Source organism: Leptonychotes weddellii, chromosome 9 (genome assembly GCF_054177405.1).
Source record: "Leptonychotes weddellii isolate Sample4059 chromosome 9, ASM5417740v2, whole genome shotgun sequence".
In the NCBI taxonomy this organism is placed as follows: Eukaryota; Metazoa; Chordata; class Mammalia; order Carnivora; family Phocidae; genus Leptonychotes; species Leptonychotes weddellii.
This window is the reverse complement of record NC_138377.1, coordinates 87,875,704-87,893,082: the sequence shown is the minus strand read 5'-3', so window position 1 is coordinate 87,893,082 and position 17,379 is coordinate 87,875,704. Positions and strand designations below refer to the sequence as shown.

Genomic DNA, 17,379 nt, shown 5'->3' with positions numbered 1-17,379 from the left:
ATTAATTTTGATTTTGTTGTATTATTTAGCTTAGTTTCATTTAATTCTGCAGATATTTTACTACAAATAGATGGTGGTGTGGAGGGTTTTGTTGTGATGTTAATTTTCACAGAATATTACTCAAATTATTAGCTATAGTCTTCACTGACTCAGTTAAGCTGGGAAAAGCAGTAAAAGTTGAAACATTTGAATAGTAGGTTTCTTGTTTTTAAGTCTTCTTACACTACTTTTCTTATTTAATATCATACTGTAGTTGGGTACTGCCTTGGGTTTCTTTAATCAGGAAAACAGCACCTCCTGCCCAACTCCATAATTAGTGGAAACAACTAGTGAACTGGGCTGGCTTGGACGCTCCCATTTGAAATTATACAGGGATTGGAAGGGAGTCTGGTCTTCCAAACAAAGTCATTGTTGATTATGAATCTGACAGGATTTCTTTAAACTTTTCTTTGTATGAGCACAGTTCTGTGTTAAGCAGGTAGCCGCTTATTTAATTTAGAGACTGAAGCATTGATTCCTTAACTAAGTCAATTCCTTATATTAGATAATCTTTTTATTTTACTTCACTTGTGGCACCCTTCCAACATGCCTTTTGAGAGGGGCCATTTTTTTTTTTTTTTAATAAGGTGCATTCTGTTCATATATTATCCTTCTTAATGTTATCCTAATGAACATAGTCTCAGTTTGGGCAAGCCACTGAGTAAGGCTATCTCTGGAATTCATCTCCGTAGTTAATCCTGAACCATTTGGTATTCCTCTGACCATTTGTGGAGAACATTTTTTGAGACATTTCAATTGTTAGCAATAGTCTCTTCTGTTTTTCTTAGTTTAGAAATTTTAGTTTGATTTTACATATTAGGATTTAAGGGCATACAGAGCTCAACTTAGGGTTCTCAAGATAACCCACAGCCTATCAAATTCTTAACATGTTGTTTAAAAGTCTAATTATAAGGCTGGGAGATTTACATCATTAGAATATTACAACAGGACAGTTAATACTGGCATTTTGTGCAGTCTGGATTGTTCCATGCAGGATGTTTAACATCTCTCGTCCCTCCCTATTACTTGTGAATGCCGCTCTCCAGACATGAAAGACAAAGAAATGCCCTAGGACATTTCCTGATAACCTGTCGGGGATTGGAACTATTGTCTGGTTCAAAATTACTGCTCAGATTAATATTGCATGATCAGTATGCTACTGTTAAGTTTTAAGTGTTTAGGCCTGCTCACATCAAAACTGTACTTGTGGACTCTGTCAGGGTATTATGTTATATTATCCAGTTTTTCTAATTTGGGGCCTGGAGTGGGGGTCTGTTTTAAAGTTTAGGAGTGATATTCTGTGATTTTAGCTCTCAGGCTGTACTGTAGGTAAAAAAAATGTCATTATCCTTCTTTGTTGGTTATTGAGCCATCTATCCATCAGTAATAGCTTTTAACTCAAAATAAAAAAATTTTACCCTTCTCATTATTAATCACAATTTGTATTTTGTAATGATGACTACATGTAGTAAAATTTTAAATGTATAATATAAAGCCGTACCGAACTTGTGCTGTGGTTTACCTATAGGTATATATGATATCACTGATTGAGTTTCTGGCACATCAGAACTAGTTGCATTGTTTTGTAAAAAATTAAACCATAACTTAGCACTGGGTAATGTATGGAATTGTTGAATCACTATATTGTACACCTGAAAATAATGTAACACTTTATGTTAACTATATTGGAATTAAAAAAAATTAGTGCACTACTGCCGAAAAGAAATTAAACCATAACTTATAAAATTAAATATAGTCTTATTTTTTCTGTATAATTGAGTTATTTTAACATGTTATTAGTTTGTAACAAATATTAAACTTTTCTGTAAGTGATACACATTAAAACCAAAAGCATTTACTAAGATGTTAAACATGATGTAAAATTACAAAGACTATATTTCAGAAGAGTACATTCAAATTTATGTCTGATCTTCCCTTAAACTGTATAGACCTTAAAAATATAGAAAAATATATTATCAGAGTTTTTAATACATGCTATTTATTTTTTCCTTTTTTTAACTGATAGAGATTTACAGTGTGGAGTCTTTTGTGCTTAATTCAAGTTTGACAGTACTGCATTGGACCAATTTGCATATGATAGATCTTCATTAAGGCAGGATATTAATTTACTATTTGTTTAAAACTATTACATACAGAGTGCTTATTCATATCTTTTCTAATTTCTAGAAGTAGTGATACAATCCTTAGGACTCATCTCCAAAAGTAGAAGTTGCATAAGAAAATATATTAAATATTCATAAATCATTTGCTGTCAGTTTTCTTTGTAGAAAAGGTAGTAAGTTCTGAATATCATAAAGGTTCTCCATCTTGTGCTGGTTAAAATCTGCATATGGCTCAGTCTTTCATTTTACTTTTCTGTGGAGGTTGTTATTTTAGCTTCCTAAATCATAACAGTAATTCAAATTTATGTTCAACTTGTGTTAAATTTATTTATGAGAGAGAGAGAGAGTGAGAGAGAGCCCAAGAGGGGGGTAGGGTCAGAGGGAGAAGCAGACTGCCCACTGAGTGCGGAGCCTGATGTGGGGCTCGGTCGTGGGATTCTGGGATCATGACCTGAGCCAAAGGCAGACGCTTAACTGACTGAGCCACCCAGGTGTCCCTGTTAAATTTACTTTCTAATGTTAAAATGAATGGGTAGCAATTGTAGTGTCATGCCATTCTTGCAAATCTATTTTAAATTGCCTTCTATTATATGCTTTATCAGGGATTATAAACATTAGATTTTTTAATGGCTTAATAACTTGGTTGTAATTTTGCATATAGAAAGCTAATTTGAAATAACTTGATCAGTTATCAGAATATCCTAAAATTTGATTGTATTTTAATTAAAAAAACCAAAGAGAAACACTTTACATGTGAATGTAAACTAAAGAATTCTCACTAAGAGTCTTTAACAGAGTTATTAAAAGAACTGTGTTCTTCTCAGTACAGTGTACATACAGACAAGGGTTGGTCAGCCAGTTTCTGATTTTCTCATTGTTCTTTTTTTAATTTCTTGTATTAACTGCCTTTTAGATGTACAAGTACTTTCATTTTGGCATTAGGCTATTTTGGAAAGTTACTATTATGGAACAGGTGAACTACAAAGTGATTTAATATGTATAATAGAGGTAGTGTTATAGGTTTTCTTTCACAATTTGAAAGTATTCTCAAGACACATTGGAAAATCATAATTCAGCTTTTTGAACTTATTTTGAAAAAAATTTCAAACCGCTGAAAAGTTGCAGGAATAGTATAGTGAACTCCTGATAGATTAATCAGTCAACATTTTTCCACATTGCTTTCTTCCCCTTCCATACATCTTCTATCCTTCCTTTCCTCCCACTCCCCATTTCTTGCCCACTGGATGTATTTCCTTCCCCCCCCCCCCGCTTTATTGAAGTATAACTGACAAAATTGTAAGATACCTCAAGTGTACAACATAATGATATGATATTCATGTACATTCTGAAAGGATTCCCCCCATTGAGTTAACACATCTATCACCTCACATATTATTTATTTTTGGTGAGAATGTTTCAGTTTTACTCTCTTTGCAAATTTCATTTTATACAATACAGTGTTATCAACTATAGTCATCATGTTATACATTAGATACTTAGACCTTACTCATTTTATAATTGGAAATTTGTACCCTTTTACAAATCTCTCTCTATCCCCCTACTTCCTTGCCAGCCCCTTGCAACCACTAATGATTTTCTTTTTAAAAAAATATATGTATATTGCCTCTCAAGATAGTGAATCATGTACTCCTGTGCATTACTACTATTATTTGTGGAAGTGACTTTCTCAGAATCTACTTGAGAATATTTTGTTCAACTTTCATTTAAATTAAATATTTTTTTTTTCTTTCTTTTTTTAAAGAGAAGGTATAGGCTTTGCTTAAATACGGTTATATTCAAATTTAACAGAAACTTTTGTTTGCTAAATTAATGGGAGCAAAAATTAGGGAATATTTTGCTTATGAAGAACATTTTCTTAAGGGCCTTGTACGAAGTCCTGGGAGTTTCTTTAGGTGTACCATTCAAACTTATTTGAAATGACTTCCTAATCTTGGACAAAAGAAACTTTTGAGTATTTGATATGTGTGGGATATATAAAATGTTTTAATTTAATATATATTAGAAAGTTATTTTGGGGGGTAAATAGATGCTAATTTAGCCATCTTTTGTTCTGAATTAGGAAGCTCTGGAGGAATATGTGAAAAAAGTAAGCTGTATTCAGATGGTAAGAAGAAGTCCTTAAACACTGGAATTATTACTGTTCAGAACTATGGGTCTCATGTACCCCCCAAAGTCTCTCATATTACTTTTGCTCATGAAGTTGGACATAACTTTGGATCGCCAGTAAGTATTGCCTAATTATAAGATTTTTTTAAAGTTACTAAATTTATGTTGAGTGATTTGTTTGTTTACATTGAATACAAGTACCTATGGATGTTTAGTTGTTTTTTTTTTCTTTAATTGAAGTATAGTTGACTGTTTAGTTTTTATATATTGGAACACAGGAATGTACTTGACACTACTGAAAGGGAGGAAGATAGAATATTTGCAAGTCAAATAAGAAAAGTAAGCATAACAATGCAGGATTCTGTGAAGGCAAGGAACTTTTCATTCACTTCTCTGTCTGCTAGTCCTAGAACAGTGCCCACCAGCAGGGGGAAGGGCAGAGGGAGAGGGAGAGAATCTTAAACAGGCTCCACCCACAGTGTGGAGCCCTACCTGGGTCTCAATCTCACGACCCTGAGATTGTGACCTGAGCCGAAATAAAAAGTGGGATGCTCAACCAACTGAGCCACCCAGGCTCCCCTCACTTTTCATTGTTTAAAGTACATTTTGAATGTTAGCAAACTGTGGAGTGGTTTTTTTGCTTGGTTTCTGTTAAAGCATTATCAGGGTTTGTTAGATTTGTCTTTCTCTATTGTGGATTGATATTTTAAAATTTTTCAGTGTGATACTCAAAATTTTTCATACTTTAACGTACACAGAAGTTGAGAAAAATAGTGCAATAAATTCTTACATGCCCATTATCTAGAATAGGAGTCAGTAAACTTTTTTTATAAAGAGCCTGCTAATAAACATTCTAAGTTTTGGAGGTAACATTTGGTCTCTGTTGCATATATTTCTTTGTTGTTTTTACAATCCTTTAAGCATGGAAAACCATTCTTAGCTTAGGCCATATAAAAATGGGCTGTTGGGCTCCCGTTTGCCAACTGCTGATTCAGATTCAACAGTTATCAAGATGTTGCCACATCTCCTTTCTGTGTGTTTCTTTCTTTTTGTAAGGTATTAGAAGCAAATTTATTCACCCTTACATATTTCAGTATACATCCCTAAAAATTTAGACATTTTCTTACATAACCCTAATGTGGTTATGATACCTGACAAAATTAACAATTCTTTGGTGTCATTTAGTACTCAGTCCATCATATTGATTTTCAAGTGACCTAAAGATTGATGCACACAGAAATACAAAATACTGAAAGATAGTCTCTTTGTGATCTTGGTAGGGCTTATTAAATAACAAATTTGGGAAAATATCATTTGACAACTATGTGCATTAATTTTACTTGTACCATATCACTTGTAAAAATGGAAATTTTCATGAGTTTAGAAAAATATTATATAGTTGGAGCTTAAAATCCTCAAATAATTTTCTCCCAGTTTGTAAAATGGAAGTGCCATCTCACTAAAGTTGCAAGTCCTTCTTCTTCTAAGTCCCTATCAGAAATTGATAGATTATTAATGTTCTTGGATAAACTATTTAAAATGTGTTTAATCTCTCTGCCTCTTGAACTGCTTTTGTGATCTTTTGTTTGTTTTGTTCTTGAGATCAATACGTTTTTTTTCTTATTAGAGGTTCAAAACTTTGAAAGCAGTATCTCTTTGCAGCAAATGGACATTATGTGATCTGTTTTATTTATTTATTTATTTGAGAGAGAGCGTGAGCATGAGCGAAGGAGAGGGAGAAGCAGACTCCCCGCTGAGCAGGGAGCCTGACATGGGGCTTGATCCCAAGACCCAAGGATCATGACCTGAGCCAAAGGCAGACGCTTAACCGACTGAGCCACCCAGGCAACACACACTATGTGATCTGTTCTTAAAAGAGTAATTGAAATTGTAGAGATGAGCAGAGAACTATTGCTTATGGTTAGTTTGTTTTTTCAAGGGCAAGTAAATGTTCTCTTTTCTCTCTCAGTCCCCTTGATTCCAACCCTTGCTAGGGGAGTTGTAGTACCCTTCAGCTACTCCTCTGTCCTTTAGTCTAGGGCCTCCCCAATTTTTTTCTTCTATTTATATTTTATTTATTTATTTTTTAAAATTAACACATAATGTATTATTGGTTTCAGAGGTACAGGTCTGTGATTCATCAGTCTTATGTAATACCCAGTGCTTATTACATCTCGTGCCCTCCTTAATATCTATCACCCAGTTACCCCATCCCTCTACCCTCCTCCCCTCCAGCAACCCTGTTTGTTTCCTGTGATTAAGAGTCTCTTATGGTTTGTCTTCCTCTCTGATTTTGTCTTGTTTTATTTTTTCCTCTCTTCCCCTATCATCCTCTGTTTTATTTCTTAAATTCCACATATGAGCGAGATCATATGATAATTGTCTTTCTCTGATTGACTTATTTTGCTTAGCATAATACTCTCTAGTTCCATCCATATCATTGCAAGTGGCTAGATTTCATTTCACATCTTCCTTATGCATTCATCTGTCAATGGACATCTGGGCTCTTTCCATAGTTTGGCTATTGTGGACATTGCTGCTATAAACATTGGGGTACAGGTGCCCCTTCAGATCACTACATTTGTATCTTTGGGGTAAATACCCAGTAGTGTAATTGCTGGGTTGTAGGGTAGCTCTATTTTCAACTTTTTGAGGAACCTCCATACTGTTTTCCAGAATGGCTGCACCAGTGTGCATTCCCACCAACAGTGTAGGAGGGTTCCCCTTTCTCTGCATCCTCATCAGTATCTGTCATTTCCTGACTTGTTAATTTTTAGCCATTCTGACTGGTGTGAGGTGGTATCTCATTGTGGTTTTTTCTTTTTTCTTTTTTTTTTTTAAGATTTTATTTATGTATTTGACATAGAGCACAAGCAGTGGCAGCGGCAGGCAAAGGGAGAGGGAGAAGCAGGCTCCTTGCTAAGCAAGGAGCCCGATGCGGGGCTCGATCCCAGGACCCTGGGATCATGACCTGAGCTGAAGGCAGCGGCTTAACCAACTGAACCACCCAGGCGCCCCTCTCATTGTGGTTTTGATTTGTATTTCCCTGATGCCAAGTGATGTAGAGCCTCCCAAATTTTAATATGCATACAAATTACCAAGGGTCTTAAAATACAGATTCCATTTTCGGGGGCGGGGGGCAAGTTTCTGCATTTTTTAATTTTTAAGTAGGCTCCAGCTCGGGGCTTGAACTCACGACCCTGAGATCAAGACCTGAGCTGAGATCAAGAGTTGGATGCTTAGCCAGCTGAGCCACCCAGGCGCCCTAGTTTTTACATTTCTGAGACATTCCAAGGTGATGCTGTAGCTGCCCCTGGTCTGCAGACCACACTTGGAGTAGGGAATCTAATCTTTTCTCTTTTCATTTCCTGTCTAATCTATTCCCTGCCCAGCTGCCAGAAATTTTTTTTTAGTATATTAATTTTATATTACTTACGGCTTTTTGTTTAATGGATAAATTGGTTTACGTTCTTTGCCTACCCTGCTGTCTTTTCCTCTCATACCAGACTACTTTTAATGATTCTACCATGCTCAATCACACCCCATTCCTTTGTGCATGTTGTTCATACTACCATACATATACACAGTAGTGCTTACTGTTAAATTACTTATAAACTAAGAGCAGCCAGAACTATAAATTCCTGAGCCCGTGTCCCTTGACATCTTTATCTGAAATCTGTCTTTATCTCTCCTGTTGTACATCTGTACTATGTTGGTGTTACTTTCTCTCTGAGTGGTACACACTGTCGCTTATATTTATTTATTTTATCCCAAATCTTTATTGTACACCTTTTGTTAACCACTTTATAAGCTTTGTCTTGGGAAGTTGTAATCATAAATGAGACAAGTTTCTGTCTCTCAGTATGAAAGTTATAATATGTACTTGCTCTTACCAAATTAATCTTTGTCTAGGTTATAGTTCTGATTGTTTTGATCATGTCACTTCAGTTTACAACCTTATTTCCTGTACCTGCTGATAGTGCTGATACAGTTTCCTTATCTTAGCATTTAGGGTTTTCCATCTTTTGGGTTTAAGTGTATTTCCAGTGTTAACTGCCCTCTCCTGTCAGATTAAGTTATTTATAGTCCTTTAAAATTTTCCTTTTGCCAGGAAGCCAATTCCTTCCCATCTCTGCCTACTGAAATCTTGATCCATGTTATATAATGTAAATTGATAGAGCCCTTCTGTCAGTCATTTGTCATTATGTATCAAGACCCTTAAAATGTTTGACCTTTTAACTCAAACTCTACCCTTGGGAGTCCAACTAAAAGAAAAATGCAGAATCTGTCAAAGATTTATGTGCATTAAAAAAAGTATCCATTGCAGTTTTATTTATTTATAGCAAAAAGTTTTAAACAGCCTAAATGGCCCCACAATACGAAAGTATCCTGGAATGCTCTGCAATCATTTAAAAATCAGTGTTTGCCTTATACTGTTAAGCTGAAAGAAACCATGTATATAACTACAAGTGGTATAGTTCAAATTTTGTATTAAAATATGATATGGGGGCACCTGGGTGGCTCAGTCGTTAAGCGTCTGCCTTCGGCTCAGGTCATGATTCCAGGGTCCTGGGATCAAGCCCCACATCGGGCTCTCTGCTCAGCGGGAAGCCTGCGTCTCCCTCTCCCACTCCCCCTGCTTGTGTTCCCTCTCTCGCTGTGTCTCTCTCTGTCAAATAAATAAATAAAATCTTAAAAAAATAAAAAAAAATAAATAAAAAAAAATATGATATGACTAGGTACAAGTCATGCAGGAAGTAGACCAAAATGTTAATAGTGGTTATTATGCATGGTTGATTATGATTGAAATGTTTTATCTATTTTTTATTTTCTAAATTTTCTAAAAGAGTATGTATTGTTTTTATAGCCAGAGAAAAGTTTTTCTGTTTTCATGTCAAACTTTAGAGTTTCTTTGTGAAACCATATGAATTGTCAGCACTTTTTGGGGATATGGTTAAGATGGCCTTTATAGTCTGTTTTATATTTTGCTTACTGGTGTGCTTGTTTATCCCCTGTTCTGAGGATAACAAATACAAATAGTTGGCATGCTTGTTTATAACCTCTTTCTCCCTCCATGGCCATTAATGATGATCCATTACAATATCCTCTGGGCTAGTAAAGTAATAACTGATTAGCAATATCTGTTTGTTTATGTATGTATGTAAGTAAGCAAGCAACCAAGCTCTTTGCCCAATGTGTGGCTTGAACTCATGACCCTGAGATCAAGAGTTACGTAGTCTATCAACTAAGCCAGCCAGGCAGCCCCCGATTAGTAATACCTGTAATGGATTTATGGGGCAGAGTCAGACTAGCCAGGGATATCAAAATATGCTCTCTTTTAAATAGAATATAAGGCTTTTGAGGGCTAGGCTAGGGACAGTGCTTAAACTCATCTTTATATTTTTATATTATATTTTTAGTTCATATAATGGACACATTCTAATATTTATTGAGTTGAAAATACTCTGTGATAATATCAAGAGTTACATAGTATTGGAATTTTTTTCTTTCTTTTTCTAAAATTCTAATGCTGAGAATAATTCTAGTGTCATGCATTATCATAAACCAAATTGAATTCTATAGAATGAAAACATAAAGCAAGGTAATATTGGAGAATAGTCAGGAGTTGTTAAATGCTGAATCTAGGTTCAGGAGAACAGCAAGAGGTACCTGGAAGAATAAATATGATAGGAGAGGTCTTATTTTTAATAGTTGCTTCAGGGGGCGCCTGGCTGGCTCAGAAGAGCATGCAACTCTTGATCTTAGAGTCATGAGTTCAAGCCTCATGTTTGATGTATAGATTACTTAAGTTAAAAAAAAAAAAAAAAGACTATAATCTTAAAAAAAAGGTTGCTTCAGATTAGGGAGTAGAAAATGAAAGTAATTTAGATGGGTTTTGAGAAGAAACATAATGCCCTTGGGCATTCCTTCTTTCTGGAGGGTAGAATTGTTGGGTATTCAAATAACAGTTTAAATAGAACTTTTACTCTTGGACCCAAATATTTTCACCCTTTCTGGCAAGTTCTGAATTGTTGTTTGAGGAGCATTGTGAGGTTGGGTTTTTGTTGTTGTTGTTGTTTTAAGATTTTATTTATTTATTTGACAGAGAGAGAGACTGATCATAAGCAGGGGGGAGCGGGAGAGGGAGAAGTAAGCTCCCCGCTGAGCAGGGAGCCCGACTCCGGGCTCAATCCCAGGATCCTGGGATCATGACCTGAGCTGAAAGCAGCCGCTTAACTGACTGAGCCACCCAGGCATCCCTGTTTTCTTTCCTTTTTTTTTTTTTTAAAATGCCTATCTCCCAGAGGAGGAAGGAGGGTGGGGATGCTGCTGTGATCTGATAGTATTCTGTTAGTTGATCTCAGTGCTGGTCACATAAGTATATTTACTTTGAGAAAACTTATGGAGCTATAGTTTGGTATTTTTCGGTGTGTATCTGATACTTCCGTAATATTTGCCAACACCATAAACTTTCTGTGTACATATACATGTGTGTCTGTTGTTTTACCCTTGCAAATCAGTGTTTTAGTTTTACCACTTGGCTCTTCTTGTCATTTAAAAGTAGTATTTATTGGGGTGCCTGGGTGGCTCAAACGACTCTTGGTTTCGGCTCAGGTCATGATCTTGCAGTTGTGGGATCGAGCCTCGTGTCAGGCTCTGTGCTTAGTGTGGAGTCTGCTTCAGATTTTCTCTACGTCCCCCTCCCTCTCTCTTTCTCTCTCTCTCTCAAATAAATAAATAAAATCTTTAAAAAATAGCATTTACTTATCTTTCTTATATACTAGTTTATAAGTCAACTCTCTTAGATGCTTATCTTGTATGTACTTAGCTTCATGCCATTCTGTTTCCTGTCTTTCCCCATCTGTCTTCTCTGAACTAGTCGTTAGTAGTTTAGCATGTATGTTAAAGAATATTTAGTCATTTTAAGTAGTTTATATTCCTGTTACTAGTTTTGAAAATAGGTGAGCTTATTTTTTTCATTTTATTAAGTTTTTAATTTTAATTCCAGTGTAGTTAGCATACAGTGTTATATTAGTTTCAGGCATACAATATAGTGATTGAACAATTCTGTACCTGACTCAGTGCTCATCATAAGTGCACTCCTTAATCCCCATCACCTATTTCACTCATCACCCTACCCACCTCCTCTCTGGTAACTATCAGTTTGTTCTTTATAGTTAAGAGTCTATTTCTTGGTTTCTCTCTCTCTTTTTCCTTTGCTACAGTTTCTTAAATTCCACATATGAGTGAAATTATGTGGTATTTGCCTTTGACTGACTTATTTCACTTAGCATTATTCTCTCTAGCTCAATCCATGTTGTTGCAAATGGCAAGATTTCATTTTTTATGGCTAAATAATATTCCATTGTATATATGTACTACATCTTCCTTATCCATTCATCTGTCAGTAGGCACTTGGCCTGTTTCCATAATTTGGCTTTTGTAAATATGGCTGCAATAAATATAGGAGTGCATGGCGAGCTTATTTTTGATAGACTTTATGATGGTTTATCCTCCATTCTACTCCCTCTTTACTGAGCTGTACATTGTTGTGGCTAGACCTTCAGTCATTTTTCCTCCCCTTCTAAGACAGTGGCTCCTAAAAGAGCAAATTGTTTTCCTTCTCACAGTCTAAAACAATTGTAGGACCTTTTTTAGAGGAGAGTCCACAAGCTTCCATTGTTCTTCTGGTGAGAAAATTACATTTAATCAGATGACCTGAAAACCTTATTTTACTTCCTGTTTATGTAACTCTATATTCTGTTTGGCAGCATGATTCTGGAACAGAGTGCACTCCAGGAGAATCTAAGAATTTAGGGCAGAAAGAAAATGGCAATTACATCATGTATGCAAGAGCAACATCCGGGGACAAACTTAACAACAATAAATTCTCACTCTGTAGTATTAGAAATATAAGCCAAGTTCTTGAGAAGAAGAGAAACAACTGTTTTGTTGGTATGTATGTTTTCCCAACATATATTTTCAAACATTCAGGCAACTTGAAACACCCATGCACCTACCACCTCTATTTTATAACTATTAAAACTTTGCTGTATTTACCTTACCACTTATTTACTAATTTATCCATCCCTCAATCCCATTTTTTTGTTGTTGTTGCAACTTAAAGTGGATTGCAGACATCAGTATGCTTCACCCTTAAACACTTCAGCCTGTATAATTAACTAAAGTTCAATATTGTTTGTGGTTCTTTTTTTTTTTAACATAAAATGTTGCACAGTAAGTCCACCATTTAATGAGCTTTGACAAATGCATTTACCTGTGTAACCTAAGCACCTGTCAAAATACAGAATATTTCTGTCACCTCAGAAAGTTCTTTTATTTCCTTTTGCAGTTTCTGCCCCCAACACATTCTCAGAGGCAACCATTGTTCTGATTTATTTCACTGTAGAGAAATTTTGCTTGTTTTACTTCATATAAGTGGAATCATATGGTTTATATTCTTTTGTGGAGGGCTGCTTTCACTCAGCATATTTTGAGATTCATTATTAGTGTTTTGTTCTTTTTTATTGCTGAGCAGTTCATATTGCATTGTATGAATATATCACACTTTGCTCATCCACTCTCCTATTGATTAACACCTGGGCTCTTTGGGTTTCTGCTAATATGAATAAAGCTGCTGTGAAATTTTTTTTTGCCTTACAGTAAAGAAAAAAAGATATAAAATATGTATGATTTTATTAATATCTAAGCTAATTTTAAGTTAAAGTTCAGTGGCATTAAGTACATTCATGGCTGTGTGCAACCATCACCACTACCCATCTCCAAACTTTCTCATCTCGCCAGATAGAAATTCTGTAATCATTAAGCAGTAACTCCTGCTTCCCTCTCTCCCTACTTGGTAACCTCTAATCTATTTTCTGTGTCTATGAATTTGCCTGTTCTAGGTACCTCATACAGATGGGATCGTACAATATTTGACCTGCTGTGTCTGGCTTATTTCATTTAGCATAAAACTTTCAAGATTCATTCAGATTGTAGCATGTATCGGAATGCCATTCTTTTTATGGCTGAATAATATTCCGTTGTATGGATAATACCACATTTTGTTTATCCAGTCATCTGTTACGCCTCTCTTGTGGCATTTAATATGTTCTAAATATTCTACCTTGTATTATGTTTGTTTGGGTCCCTGTCCTATTTCACAAGATTATAAATTACTTGAGGGGAAACACACCTACCTCCCTCCCTCCTGCCATCCCCTGACCGATGCCCTACTAAACCATTCTCCATTTGTAAAATTTTGTCAGTCCAAAATGTTGTATAAATGAAATCATACAACATGTAACCTTTGAGATTGGCTTTTTTCGCTCAGCCTCATTCCCTGAAGATTCATTCAAACTGTTGCCTGTATCAGGAGCTTGATTATATTGCTGAGTAGTAGTCCATGGTGTGTATGTTCCACAGTTCGTTTACATTTGTAGCACAGGCTACAAGGGAACCACAGCTCAAACACATAAACCCAGTGCAAGGCATATCTGAGTCCAAACGGTTCTAGAAAGACTAGCTTTATATTTAGAAAGTTTATTCACCTGTTAAAGGCTTTCTGGGCTATTTTTAGTTTCTGGCTATTATGAATAAAGCAGCTATAAACATTTGTGTACAGGTTTTTTATGCAAATATCAGTTTTCATCTCTCTGGGATAAATGCTCCCAAATCCAGTTGATGGATCATATAGTAATTGTTTGCTGTATTTTCTGGAGTGGCTGTATTATTTTAGATTCCTATCAGCAGTGTATAAGTGATCTAGTTTCTCTGCATCCTTGCCAGCTTTTGGCATTTTTATTGTTTTTATTTTATCCATTCTGATAGGCATATAGTGATATTTTGTTGTGGTTTTAATTTATATTTTTCTGATGACTAAAGATGTTCATCTTTTTATGTGCTTTATTTGCCATCTGTGTATCTTCTTTGGTGAAATGTCCATGTTTCTTGGCCATTTCTCATTGGATTTTTTTTTTTCTGTTGAGTTTTGAGAGTTCTTTACATAGCCTACATACTAGCCATTTGTCAGATACTGATCTGCATATATTTTTCTTCCGGTCTGTAGCTTGTCATTTTATCCTCTTCACAGAATCTTTCCCAGAGTAAAAATTAAATTTTGATCAGCCCCAAATTTCAATTTTTACTTATATTGATTGGCTTTTTCTTTTAAGGCCTTCTGTTTCTTTAAAAAGGGCAGATTCAAATTATATTGACGGTATCGTTTTTGTTATTGCTCTTGTTATTATCACTGGTAGGTTTCTAAAACATCTTATGTAGAAGTGCTACATAGAGTCTTTATTTGTAAACCGGATTTTTACAGTAAACTTTCTAATTGAAGTTGTCTTTTAAAAATGAGCATATTGTTTTGTAGGTATTATGGTAAGGAAATTTGTTTCTTTTTTTTTTTTTAAGATTTTATTTATTTATTTGGCAGAGAGAGACACAGCGAGAGAGGGAACACAAGCAGGGGGAGTGGGAGATGGAGAAGCAGGCTTCCTGCCAAGCAGGGAGCCCGATGCGGGGCTCGATCCCAGGACCCTGGGATCATGACCCGAGCCCAAGGCAGACGCTTAACGACTGAGCCACCCAGGCGCCCCAAGGAAATTTGTTTCTTAAATTATAATGAGATATGTGTCTATTATAATTTTTGCATTTAAACAGCACCTTTTCCATGTGTCCTAGCTTATTTGAAGTAATATTTCTATATGAGATAAAAACCAGTGTGTAGTAAATATTGCCTCAGAGGTTTTCTGACTTTATCATTTTTCCTTTTCTCTTAAATTACATATCTTATGAATTCTGAAATGATGATTTTACGATACTTTAGAATAAAGTCATTATTACTTAGGATATATGTCCATGTGCATGTTTCTAGTCTTAGAGAACAGAAGAGGTGGTACAAAATGAAAGGGAGAGAGCTTCAGTTAGCTCTAAGATTTCCTTTAATATTTGATGTGGTTAAGGATAAGAATGAACTTTCTAAATGTAAAGCTAGTCTTTCTAGAATAGTTTGGATTCAGATGTGCCTTGTGTTGAGTTCATGTGTTTGAGATGTGTTCCCTTATGTTTATTCAGTTCTCAATTTGAAGCCTGTGCTGCAACTGTTTCCCACATCAATTTGATGTAGCAGAAAGAAAAGAGCACCAGATTTCAGATCCCAGAAACCTGGGTTTGGTCTTCAATTTGCCCATACTGAGGCATATGGTTTCCGGCAAGTCACAGACTCTCTGGAAGTTACTTTTCTTTTCTAGAAAGTGAAGACATTTGATTCTTGTCATCTCCCTGCAGATGCTAAAGGTCTGTGATCTTCTGATCTTACAAAGAATAGCATTCCTCTTCCAATTTTAAAGCCCATTGATAAAATTCGCGAACTTTAAAAGAGAGCCTAAAAATTTTTCTAAAATTATTCACTGTGCCTAGACCAGACTGTCTAACCTTAATGAGCCAGGATTTGACCCAATACTGTTAGCCTTTTGGGGAATACAAAAAATAGGAGTAATATGTTGTTCTTCCCTTAGAGAGCTTGGGTCTAGCTGAGGAGCAAATTAATGTGCATTAAAAAAAATTATTTATTGACTAGGATACAATCAGCTAAGCACAATGTGGGAAATTCTGTAAGACAAAATGACCCAATTTCTTTAATAGTGTAAAAATAAAAAGAGAGGAAGGAGTCTGTTATATTTAAAAGAACACATACCAACCAAAACCAGCCATGGGGTTGAGGATCCTTATGTGGAACTTGGTTCAAATAAACCGGTTGTAAAAAGACAGTTGAGGAAATTGAACACGGATTGGCTATTAGATGCTATTAAGCATATTGTTAATTTTGTTAGATGTGATAATGCTATTATGGTTAGATTTAAAAAAGAAACAAACTCCTATCTCTTAGATTCATCCTGGAGTATTTACAAGAATAAATGAATATGTTAGGTGGAATTGTTTACAGCATATTGTTGATAGTTGTTAAAGCTAAGTGATTGGTACATGGGAGTTCATTGTACTTCTACTACTTTTATGTATGTTTGAAATTTTCTATTAACACAAAAGATTTAATTTTTTTCAGGTTGTTAAAGCGCTAACTTAATTCGTATTTGCGTAATGTAAATGGTGCGGTTCAATAAAGCTCAGTGTGGCCTAAATAGAGTGTTACCACTTCCAGAAGGGACCTTAGAGGGGACCATAATGTCAAATCTTTTCACTGTACAGATTAAGAAACTGAGGCCCCCCAAAAGGGAAGTGACTTGCCCAAGGCCACATTGCTAGTTAGTGACTGAGCCACTCTTAGAATTGAATTTAGGTCTTCTGATTTCGAGATTCCTAGTTCTCCTTTTTGTATTCATCAAATTATCCTTTCTCCCTTTGTTATGAGGTTCCAAAGTTTGTGGATTGTAAATCAAATTAATGTGTGCAGACAGTGCTTACTTTGTTTTATTGATTTTCCTCAGAATCTGGCCAACCTATTTGTGGAAATGGGATGGTGGAGCAAGGTGAAGAATGTGACTGTGGCTATAGTGACCAGTGTAAAGATGAGTGCTGCTATGATGCAAACCAGCCAGAGGGCAAGAAATGCAAGCTGAAGCCAGGGAAGCAGTGCAGGTACCCTGCCCGTTCCAGGAGTGCTCACACTGCCGCCGGTCAGCCAAGGGCAGTTGTGACCGACTTAAAACTGACATTAAGAGATGCATAGTGTTGGGAATCTTCGTCTTTATTTGCTGTTGCCTTATTTATTTTTCTGGAGTAGCATTGATGAGTGCACTGTGGTTGGCAGAGTGAGCTAGTTGTAACTTGTGTGGTGGGTATTAAAAAAAAAGACAGGCAAAAGTCAGGACACTCAATAAAATACACACTGTTCAGTTACTAACTTAAAAATGTGACTATCATCTGTATTTTTAGATTCTTAACTTTAAATATTTAGGTAATACTGATTTCATAGACTCTTGTAACTTAGTGTCATATAATTATTTCACTTTTCAAACTTACTTTGGTAGTGGTAGGTATAAGCATTAGAATATTGCTTGTGCACTACTTTTTAAATGGTTGGTCTGTATATCCTAGTTTGATTTTAGCATAGAAATATGAGAAAATC

The 17,379-nt window shown here is 35.6% G+C and overlaps 1 protein-coding gene and 1 long non-coding RNA gene across 5 annotated transcripts in view; one reads left to right on the top strand and one right to left on the bottom strand.

Annotated features, from left to right (window-relative positions):
* LOC102749095 (uncharacterized) overlaps window positions 1–17,379 on the bottom strand; it is a 476,674-nt gene that overhangs the window by 211,547 nt on the left and 247,748 nt on the right. The gene's annotated exons all lie outside the window — the stretch shown is intronic.
* Window positions 1–17,379, top strand: part of ADAM10 (ADAM metallopeptidase domain 10) — a 136,343-nt gene that overhangs the window by 99,946 nt on the left and 19,018 nt on the right. For all 4 annotated transcript variants that reach the window (XM_031031060.2, XM_081831165.1, XM_081831166.1 and 1 more), the window contains 3 exons: window positions 4,243–4,406; window positions 12,062–12,245; window positions 16,739–16,889. In XM_031031060.2, coding sequence (XP_030886920.1) covers window positions 4,243–4,406; window positions 12,062–12,245; window positions 16,739–16,889 — 499 coding nt within the window. The remainder of the gene's footprint in view (window positions 1–4,242; window positions 4,407–12,061; window positions 12,246–16,738; window positions 16,890–17,379) is intronic.